At 34.4% G+C, this 11,396-nt stretch overlaps 1 protein-coding gene across 1 annotated transcript; it reads right to left on the minus strand.

The window, feature by feature from the left end:
- Positions 1 to 3,475: 3,475 nt before the first annotated feature.
- LOC114923215 (vomeronasal type-2 receptor 26-like) lies at positions 3,476 to 10,811 on the minus strand. The gene is made up of 6 exons (XM_029285894.1): positions 10,648 to 10,811; positions 10,014 to 10,305; positions 8,974 to 9,834; positions 6,573 to 6,800; positions 5,948 to 6,023; positions 3,476 to 4,377 (listed from the first exon to the last, which is right to left on the minus strand). The coding sequence occupies exons 1-6, from the start codon at positions 10,809 to 10,811 to the stop codon at positions 3,476 to 3,478; spliced, it is 2,523 nt and encodes an 840-aa protein (XP_029141727.1).
- Between the last annotated feature and the right edge of the window lie 585 nt (positions 10,812 to 11,396).

The raw sequence follows: 11,396 nt of genomic DNA on the forward strand, positions 1-11,396 counted from the left end.
ACCTCTGTCCCCCTGCCAATACAGACTGCGTACGGTCGGTGAGGAAGGAGGAGAACCACCGCATAACAGTGCCCCCCACTCCCAACCCACCCAACCGTCGCAGCATGATGCCGTGGTCCACGGTATCAAAAGCCGCCGAGAGGTCCAAAAGAACAAGGACAGAGGAATAGCCCCTGTCCCGGGCCCTCCAGAGATCATTCACCAACGTGACCAATGCCGTTTCCGTGCTGTATCCCGGCCTGAAGCCCGACTGGAGCGGGTCCAGATAGACTGTTTCCTCCAGGTGTCGAGGGAACTGCTGCGCAACCACACTCTCAACAACCTTCGCCACAAAGCGAAGGTTGGAGACCAATGTCATTATTAAATGTGGATTATAAAATATTTACAGCAATTATTGCGGAAAGAATGAAGAAAGTTTTGAATGAATTTATTCATTCAGACCAAAATGGCTTTTTGCCTAAAAGACAGATAAAGAATAACTTAAGGATTATTTTGAATGTGTTGGAATATTATGAAAAGTATCCGGGGAAAAAAATGGCACTTATATTTTTGGATGCACAAAAAGCTTTTGATAATCTCAATTGGCAATTTATGTTCCAGCAATTGAGAGAGATGGACTTTGTTGGAAACTTTATAAACGCAATCCAAGCAATTTATAACAAACAATCAGCAAGGATACTTTTAAATTGAGATCATACAGACAGTTTTGATATTAAAAAAGGCACAAGACAGGGATGCCTTCTATCTCCCTTGTTATTTATTCTTTCATTTGAAGTGCTGGCTAGGAATATTAGACAAGATTCAGAGATTAAAGTATTGGAGATAAAAGATCAGAAATATAAATTACAGGCCTTTGCAGACGATTTGATTTTTATCTCAGAGGAGCCACTGGAAACAGCTACTAAACTTTTGCAGAAAATAGAGAAATTTGGAAAAGTGGCTGGGTTGAAAATAAATAGGGAAAAGACTAAAGTACTTACAAAAAATCTAACAGAGAAACAGAAGCTTCAACTTGTTAAAAAGACAAATCTTCAGATAGCCAAAAAATTTAAATATTTAGGTATCTATTTAACATCAAAATATATAACAGTAAAAAAGGATAACTATGAAAGATTATTGAAACAAATAAAACTAGATCTGGAAAAGTGGAAAAACCTTCAACTATCATTGTTAGGAAGGATAGCGACTGTTAAGATGAACATTTTACCTAAGATCCTTTTTTTATTTCAGACAGTTCCCGTCAAATTAAACCAGAATTTTTTTGATAATCTAAATGCAACAATAACGAGATTTATTTGGCAAGGAAAAAAAGCAAGAATTAAAATTAAATTACTACAAGAATCTAAAGAGAGAGGGGGCTTTGGGCTCCCGGACTGGAGACTTTATTATCAAGCAGCTATTTTGTTTTGGCTTAAAGAATGGATTACGCTGAGAAACAAACAACTTCTCTATTTAGAGGGACATGATTTGCAACTGGGCTGGCATGCATTTTTATGGTATGAGAAAAATAAAGTACATAAATACTTTCAAACCCATGCCATAAGGAATGTGTTACTTTTAGAATGGGAGAGAATTAAACATAAAATTTATATGAAAATACCTGAGTGGCTTTCAACGATGGAAGCGTTCACTTATCCAAACTTAATTAACTATGATAAACTTGTTATATATAAAGATATTCTAGATAAAGATGGAAAACTTAAAGATAGGCAAGCTATTCAACAACATGGTATCGAACTAACATGGTGGTCTTACTTGCAGATTCAAACAGGATATGAGAAAGATGTAAAATTAATGGGATTCTACAAAGAACATACACCATTAGATAAAATACTCTTAAAAAGAGACAAAAATCTGATCAAGAAACTATATAAATTTTTGTTAAACTGGAAGATGGAAGAAGAACAAGTAAAAGAAACAATGATAGTGTGGGCAAGGAATTTTGGATATTCCATAGACCTAGAAGATTGGCAAAAGCTTTGGGATCGAAATATTAAACTCACTAAAGCAGCTGCATATAAGGAAAATTTATACAAAATGTTTTATAGATGGCATATGACATCAGTTAGATTAGAGAAAATCTTTAAAAAACATATCAAATACTTGTTGGAAATGTAAACAAAAACCAGGCACTTACTACCATCTCTAGTGGATATGCCCCAATGCCAAGAAATTTTGGCATAAGATTCATATGTGGTTAGAAAAGATGATGAAAATAAAGATAGAATTTAAACCGGAACTGTGCTTGTTAGGAATATTAGGATCTAATTACGGAAAGGAGAATGAGTATCTATTCTTACATGTACTAACAGCTGCAAGAATAGCATTTGCCCAATTCTGGAAAAATGAAAAGCTAGCATCTGACCAGATTATAATAATAAAAATACTTGAATGTGCTGAAATGGACATATTAACTTTAGAAATGAAAGAAAAAGAAGACTCAATCTACTTTAAAACATGGGATAAATTTTACCAATGGATAGCAACACGATAGAATGAGAAAAGTTTATGGAACTTAATGGGATAATTGTTATTTTGTATTTAAATTCTATGTCTATTGTTATGAATTCTTCCCCTTTCTATTTGTGATTTTAATAACAAGTAATTATAACTAATAAGTAATACACCAATATGTTAATGTTATTATAATTTATTAGCAATATGTTAGTAATATTATATTAAGTATGGTTATTTTATATTAATTATTAGGACTGAATAGGTATAACCGGATGGGTTTACTTGCTAAAGCGTTGACTTATTGTGGGGATAACCCCACTATTATACCTATCCCTTCCCTTGGTTTAACTCTTTTTGTTTGTCACCCCTTGTTATACCCCCATTGACCCCACTTCCCCTTTATCCTTATAAAATCTAATAAAATATTTATAAAAAAAGAAAGAAAGAGATGGGGAGCATGTACCCCTGTAAAAAGGAAGCAGAAAAACTAAAAGAAAATTCTTAATAGATCCACATATGTGACTTATTTTCATATCTTGTCCTGACTCAAAAAGAAAATTGTCAAGTTAGATGGGGTAAAATCCTTGGAATAATTATTCACGATGACAAATATATTAACTTTATTAAAATGTGTGCTTTCTTATAATAACTAATAACATAATAAATAAAAAGAACAAACTTAAGAGCAAAAATTGTATTCTTATGCACTTTCTTCATTATAAAAGAAATGTGTTTATTGACCTACTGAAACTAGAATTCACATATTGAACTGCTAATAGAAATCAGGTTTTTCTCTGGTTTACTTCAAAACATATAAGTATTCCCCACTACGTTCTGTGATCCTTCTTTGAAAGTTGTGGGGGGAAACCATAATTTGACAGAATTTTTCATAAATTCAGGTTTCAGAGCTACAAGTAAATCAAAATGCTAAACAATCTCTCCACACTATAAGAATATATTTAAAATATTGGATTTTGACATTTCTCTTCTCAACTTAAAAACAAAATCAAAAAGGTTTTTAAACATGTCTTCTTATCAGTTGATCCCTATTGTTTAAATTAGGTCTAAATACAATAATGTAACATTTGGGGAAAAAGATGCATGCTAGAAGCCCAGCACTAGAGGACAAAATGGAAAATATCTCCACAGCCACTGTGGCTTTTCCTCTGGTGCTCAGGTACGTTGGAACAAAGGAGACCCACACACTGCAGAAAGCCAACATGCTGAAGGTGATGAACTTGGCTTCATTAAAGCTGTCAGGCAGTTTACGAGCCTGGAATGCCACAATGAAGCTGGCAAGTGAAAGGAGAGCCATATAGCTCAGAACACAATAAAACATAAAGACTGAGCCTTCATTGCATTGTAGAACCATTTCTTCAATTCTTGAGTGTATGTCTAACTCTGGAAATGGGGGAGAGGTGGATAACCAAACAATACAGATACTTGCTTGGAGTAGAGAGCAGAGAAGGACAATAGAAACAGCCAGTCTTTTCCCCACCCACGTCCTTATCTGAGATCCTGGCTTGGTGGCCTTGAAGGCAAGAGAAACAAGGATGGTTTTGGCCAACACACAAGAGATGGACAATGAGAAGGTGAGACCAAATGCAGACTGTCTAAAAAGACAGGTGACTCTCCCAGGTTGTCCAATAAAGAGCAAAGAGCAGAAGAAGCAAAGCAGAAGGGAGATGAGGAGAGTGTAGGTGAGATCCCGGTTGTTGGCTTTCACAATAGGACTGTCTTTGTGCTTAATAAATATTCCCAACACCCATATTGTAGTGAAGAAAAATAAAGTAGCAACAGTGACTAAACTGAGTCCTAAAGGTTCTTCATAAGATAAGAAGCTAATTGTTTTCATGATGCATCCATCTTTCTTATGGTTTGCATATTGATCATCAGGACATTGAAAGCAAGCAACAGTGTCTAGAAGGAAAAAAATGGCAAGGCAGATTCGTAAGAATATAATTATTAATTTTCATAATTATCCACACCCTGATGTTTATGTCCTTGGTACAAAAGATAGAATCTACAATATGAAAATTCATTTGAACATCTCTCTATGTATATTTTTTGTGTTGTGGCATTAAGTCAAATATTTCTTTGATTATACACAAATAAATTTCACAAATGTCATGAAAATCCATTTTATCTTGATTTGCTTTCTTATAATAAAGGAGTGCTCCAGTAAAGATTCATGAATACCCAAAGTGATCATTTTCATATTTGAAACGATATTGACTTTTGAATATTGAACAATATTCAAATTATGGTACATAAGTGTAATACTTTCACCAAATTCAAAGTGAAAGATGAAAGATAATGTTTGAAGGAGGAAATTGTAAAAAGGTTAGTAATTACATATTTGAAGGGGAAATTATAAAGGAAAAGGGATTTTCTGTTTCTGTAAGAGAAGTATATACTGTATCCCTTTTTATTTAATATCACTATTTTTGTTTTCTTTCTATGTTTCTTTTAAAATTTCATTTCTTGTGTTTACCCCCTAAAGAGAATATTGGAATCAGTCTGCATTATATTACATATCCAAGAGAACTACACACTGTGGAGAAAATATAAATAAGTATTTCTCAAAAAAGCAAAACTATGCACAATTGGATGGATGGATGGATGGATGAGTGGATAGATAGATAGATATTTAAATAAATAAATAAATAAATAAATAAATAAATAAATAAATAAATAAATAAATAAACTGACTGCTTGGAAAGGAAAATGTTATTACAAATTAAAGTAGGGACTGTTTTAACCATATTCCTCATAACATCTATAAGATTCTCATTATTGTTAAGAGATATGTTTCATTAGTTTGTCCAATCTTCCTAAGAAGTAAATACTTATTTCCCTAAATTTCAGAAATTCTTGTTTTCATTATTATATTTCAAGAGTGTCCCTATTTAGTTAGTGCACATTTGAGACTTTTGGATTTCATAGTAAAAGCAAAAGATATCAATTCTAAATTCCTTCCTTCCTTCCTTCCTTCCCTCCCTCCCTCCCTCCCTCCCTCCCTCCCTTCCTTCCTTCCTTCCTTCCTTCCTTCCTTCCTTCCTTCCTTCCTTCCTTCCTCTCCACCTTCACAGTCATTGTTTTACATGTAGCTTTTAAATCGCACAGTCATGTTATTGTGGTTTCTTATTTCTCATCTTTAAAAAAAACAATGAAATAATTACTTTTTTCGGTGTGCATAGATTCTCTTCAGTGAAAATTTTCTGAATCTCTCCTATGATTCTTGCTTGGTTATAAATCATTCAAGGATTTGTTTAATTAATTAATTGAAACATTGTTGTTATTGTGATCAACCCTTGTAATTCCATTGTAAGAACTTACAATTATTCATTTATTAATTGATTTTATTTCATTCCCCCATTAATTTCCAAAAATAAATCCTTATTCATGAAAAACCAGACAATTTAATTAGCAGAAAGTGTTCAGCACACTAGACAGTATAACAACAAAATTGAATAATTTGTAAACTTACCAATCTCTTCAGAGGTTTTCCCCTCTGTACATTCAACACAATCATAACAGCAGAATTTCTTTCCTTCATTCTTCCTCTTTTGATAACCAGGGAGACAATGTTCATTGCATAGAGAAATGGGAAGCACCTTTTTATCAATATTAAAATGTTGGAAGATGAGCATTTATTGTTTTGAAGAAAATTCTGTTGTTACACATTTCAGTTTGTCCTCTGATTTAATTTTGTGAGCACAACAGATCTGGATTTCCAATTTTTGTTATTTTGAAATTCTCATATCAATTTAATTAAAGTTTTATTAATTGAAATCATCAGATTGACCAGAAACATTGAGTCAATTAGTCACTGATTTGAACACAGGTTTGATAAACCTTCATTCAACTAGAGAAATATAGTCCCTTAAAAGCATGGGTTTTTTTATTTCTCATTTACATTTCAATATATGAGAAAAGTCTAATAAATATAGTGCAGAATACCAGATATATTTAGCCTTTAATAATTAAAGAGAGGAAAAAAGTTATTTCTTAATCTGGTTATCTTCATGGGTGGCCAAGAAGGATAAAAGTAAATATGCCAATTTAATGAATCCATATTTGAATGATCAGACAAAATATTGTTGAAACCATACCTGGTTAAATGATCTATGCCAAACAATCATATCCTCATTAATGACTAATTCCTTTCCTTTTAAAGCATCAGGATCCACTTTTCCAATCTTGTGTCTCTGGAAAGTGGAATTGGGAAAGACAACAATGTTTATGATATCAAATCCACCTTCCATCTTCTTTTGATCATAAAAAGTCAATGTTTCTCCAAGAGAATTGTTGAATTTCATGCCTTTCAGAAATTGGTGGAGCTATATGATTCAAAATAATAAAAAAGGAAAATAAAAAAAATAGAAATTATAAGCAATTTTTATCAAAGTAGTACTATACTTTTGAGTGAGAAACTCTGAAAACATGCAAAGTCCATTTCTCCAGCCTCTTGAGAACTTTTTTCCTATCCTTTGTACTTGGGGATAACAAGAAGGATCTGATATTTCAGTTTGAATAATAATCAAATGAAATGTAAAGTGTACTTCTAGCCTTCTACTGTATATCTTTTAGAACCCAATCCTTCATGTTGACTAGGAAGAGATATATGAAAAACTAGAGAAACAATTTCCAGATTTGTTTTTGACATCCCACCCATTTTTCATTGCATAACATTTTCACAATTATACGGCTCCTAAGGAAATGGTAAGGCTGAAAGATAGTTGGCTCAGCTAAGCAGCATTCCTCAAGTATTTTCAGAAAAAGATAAAATTACTAAAAAGCCATAAAGATTTGAAAACCAGGATTTGGATGTTAGTTCACTTAAACCTTAGTTCTTTCATCTGAAGATGATCAGGTAATAAACCATATTACAGTGATAGAAATGAAGGTATACTATTATAGTTATCAATGGACTAATGTTCAAATTCATCTTATAGTTTTTTCTTCCCTTTTTGGGTCATAAACTCTAAGTTTACTTTACTAGGCTCATGGGCTAAAATAGAAAACATGTTACTTCGAACCTAAGCCCAAGAATGATGACACTAAACTGGCAAATATAGCCAATACCCCAGAAGACAAGCACAGTATTCAAAAAGATCTTGACAAACTGGAACAATGGGCCCTATCCAGCAAAATGAGTTTTAATGTGGAGAAATGTTTTCATTTAGGCAGGAAAAATCAAAGATATACAGTAAGTACAGATTAGGTGAGACCTGGCTCAACAACAGAAATTGTAAGAATGACTTTGGAGTCCTAGTGGATGATCACACAACTATGAGCCAGCAATGTACAGCAACAGCCAAAAAAAGCCAATACAATCCTGGGTTAAATAAACAAAGGCATAGGATCAGGATCATGTGAAGTATTAGTACCGTTTTATGAAACCCTAGTAGGACCACACCTGGAATACTGCAACCAATTTTGGTCACCATACTACAAAAAATATGTTGTGATTTTGGAAACCATTCAGAGAACTACAAGTAAAATGATCAAAGGCCTGGAGACTAAAACATGAAGATCAGTTGCACGTCTTGGGTTTGGCTAGTCTAAAGAAAAGAAGAAACAGGGGTGACATGATAGCAGTAATCCAGTATTTAAGAAGCTCCCACAACGAAGAGTGGGTAAAATTATTCTCCAAAGCACAAGAAACAATGGTTGGAAACTGATAAAAGAAAGAAGCAACCTGGAATTAAGGAGGAACTTCCTAACAGTGAGGACAATTAACCAATGGAACAGCTTGCCTCCAAAAATTGTTGGCGCTCCCTTGCTGGAGATATTTAAGAAGAGACAGGACAGTCACTTGTCTGAAATGGTATAGGTTCTCCTGCTTGAGCAGGGGGCAGGACCAGAAGACCTTCAATGTCCCTTCCAGATTCTCTTCTCTTCTCTTCTCTTCTCTTCTCTTCTCTTCTCTTCTCTTCTCTTCTCTTCTCTTCTCTTCTCTTCTCTTCTCTTCTCTTCTCTTCTCTTCTCTTCTCTTCTCTTCCCTTCCCTTCCCTTCCCTTCCATTCCCTTCCCTTCCCTTCCCTTCCATTCCATTACATTCCATTCCATTACATTACATTACATTATATTACATTCTATTATATTGATGTAGAAAAATTGAGCCAAGTTTTTCATTTGCTTACACACTGTAGGTAAAATCTTCCCATACTAAATACCCTGAGAGATATAACCTGAGAGATTCTAGGGTATTCCTCTGTCACCTCAGAGTTTGAGGCTGTACAGCCTCTTCTCTCCCCACAAATCATTCCTGAAATGTGTCCCCTCCTCTAAGAAAATTGCCATTTCACTATTGTCCATCACATCAGATCCCCTCTTCATGCAGCATTTCCCACATTTACAGGGTTGAAAATAAAGGTATGCAAATAAATATCATCAATAGACAAATGTTCAAATCCATTTCAGTAGCTGCCACTTCCCTGTTGGAATCATACACCTTAAGTTTGTACTCTGCTATTATCTAGTACAAAATACTTGTAGCACACAAATCACCTGCCATGGTTGTGAATCTTCATATTCTGATAATTTGTGCCTCAAAAAATGCCTGTGATTACATCGAAGTAAGAAGAGAGCATGTAAAGCTTGAGCCAATAGAGAGGCAGCGTTGTAGATACTATAGCTGTGCCCAGACATCTCTACCTCAAAAAGAGCCCCAGGAATGTCCTCTAGCCTCTCCTCTCCAGTACAAATGGAATTGTCCAGTTTGGTCAAAGAAGGGGATGGTAATGAACAATCAAATACTTGTTCCCAGAAAAGTGGAAAAAAATTATCTCCTTGAATCCAAGGAGGTTTTATGAACTTCAAGAATTCCTTGAATCCTGGAATTTCTTTTGAGTGAACTTTAAAGCAAATGGCACCATCGAAGAACTGACGATCCCATTTTTTATTCATTCCTGTTAATAAATAATCCATCTGGGCAGTCATGATCCATACCTTTCCAAAGGAACTCTGCTCATGTCCAGGATCAAGTGCAAAAATTATATTTGTCAACCATGCAATTGTCAAAGATTCTCCACAGATGATGAAGGTGTTGGTCTTCTCATCAATTATGTGTTTATAAATATTTTTCCCTTTTATGAACATTTCAAAAATCTTGTCCCAGTAGGTTAAAAATGGGATTCTTTCTGTAGAAGCAGAGCAGATTCCATGCTGGGAAAAGAGGGACTCCATGCTCTGCAGAAAATGGTCTCCTTGACTGTTATCAATAGCAAGGAGCCCAACCCATCTCCACCCAAAATGTTGAAGCAGTCGGATAATCCCAATGTACTGTGAGGACTCATTTGGAACCATGGAGTAATAGAATGGAATCTCAGTGCTATGAACATCTTGTGGGGTAAATGACCCATATGTGAGCTAAAAGAAACACATATTATGGAAATAGATCATCATCAATATCTTTTTCTTCATATTATCTTACAAATTTTGTCAGATTGTTGAGTAATGTGGCCAGATAATAAGGATGTTTCAATAATCCCAGTTTGGAAAAAAAAAAGAGGGGGTAATTTTTAGGCCTCTCTTCCCAAAGACCCTACCTGTGGAATCTTGTAAAACTTTACCAGATCTGCGATATAGGAGGAAGTTCCAAAGCTGAGCCCTCCTATGATAGAAATGAGATTTCTCCTAGTGTCACATTTATAGTTGGGGACAAATCTCTCTGATCTGAAGAGCAGGTCCAGGGTAGTCCGATACGTCATTATTGCATTGTAGTAGCTATCATGAATATAGAAGCCAAGAGTGACATTGGACAAGATTTCTGAATTCTCATTGATCTCCTTCACAGCAAAGACCAAGGAAAGGATATGTTGGTAAAACTTTGTTAGCACGCTGAAAACAGGATGAATTTATACGTATCATTAAATATTTCCTTATGATTTTCCTGGCACCCCAGAGAGGTGCTTTACACATGTACAATTGAGGAATGGCCAATTGAATTCTATTTCCAATTCATCTACACTAAAATATTTCCATTGTTGCAGATGGAATCAAAGAAAATAATCTACCTTTCCCTTCATTCATTGCAATTCCTCTAACTAGAGATGACACTAAGGTGAATGATAAGAATTGCTTTCCTAGTCTAAAGTTTTTCTAATATAAAATTTTGTTGCGTTAAAAACAAGCAATGCCTTTATAAAATTCTTATAAAGATGAAAGATAAGAATTCCTTACTCTGGATGGCCAAAATACTCCTGAGAGGGATGCTGCTGAAATGAAACTTCATTAAAGTGATAGCTAGCCATAGATACCATCCCACCAATGACAAAGTCCCCTTGCTGGTACCATTCATTTGGAACAGGTATGGGTTCACCTGGATGACACAGCAGAGACTTCATTCTGAAGAGTAGAAATAGGAGAAAAAAGAACATTCTAGGCAACAACTGCGCTCTAAGTATAGATGTTCCACCAGGAGCAGCTTTCTGTGTTAAACTGCATTCACCAGCGTCAAAATTCCTTTAAGGGCAACGCTGAAGACTAACTTTTCACCCTGATTCTTCTTGCAATTAGTGATAGTATTGGAAAAGGTCTTAATGACAATGTAGAGTTCCAGTAACACAAATTAATTTATGAGAATTGAAACCATAGGACTTGTGTGTTCTTGTCTTCTACTCTCCAGTCTCTACGGGACACTCCTTTTCAATATTTTTTTTTCTTTTCTATAATGTCTTCTTGAATTGTTTACAGTTTTGATGAAGGGAGAAAATTATTATCATTGAAATAATTTCAATGGGGAGATAATTATGTCTTCAACATTTTGTCTCCCATTTTTGACAATATGTGTGTGTATGTATATGTGTCTGTGCATGTGTGTGTATATATATATATATATATATATATATATATATATATATATATATATATATATATATATATATATATATATGTGTGTGTGTGTGTGTGTGTGTGTATGTGTGTGTGTG

This window comes from Protobothrops mucrosquamatus, unplaced genomic scaffold (assembly GCF_001527695.2).
Source record: "Protobothrops mucrosquamatus isolate PMUCROS unplaced genomic scaffold, P.Mucros_1.0 scaffold2438, whole genome shotgun sequence".
Classification (NCBI taxonomy): Eukaryota; Metazoa; Chordata; class Lepidosauria; order Squamata; family Viperidae; genus Protobothrops; species Protobothrops mucrosquamatus.

Coding starts and splice junctions, on each gene's coding strand:
- LOC114923215 (XM_029285894.1), bottom strand. CDS start 10,811: ATGAAGTCTCTGCTGTGTCATCCAGGTGAACCCATACCTGTTCCAAAT. Junction 9,835..10,013: donor AGTTTTACAAGATTCCACAG/GTAGGGTCTTTG, acceptor TGTTTCTTTTAG/CTCACATATGGGTCATTTAC. Junction 6,024..6,572: donor GGCATAGATCATTTAACCAG/GTATGGTTTCAA, acceptor GGTTATCAAAAG/AGGAAGAATGAAGGAAAGAA.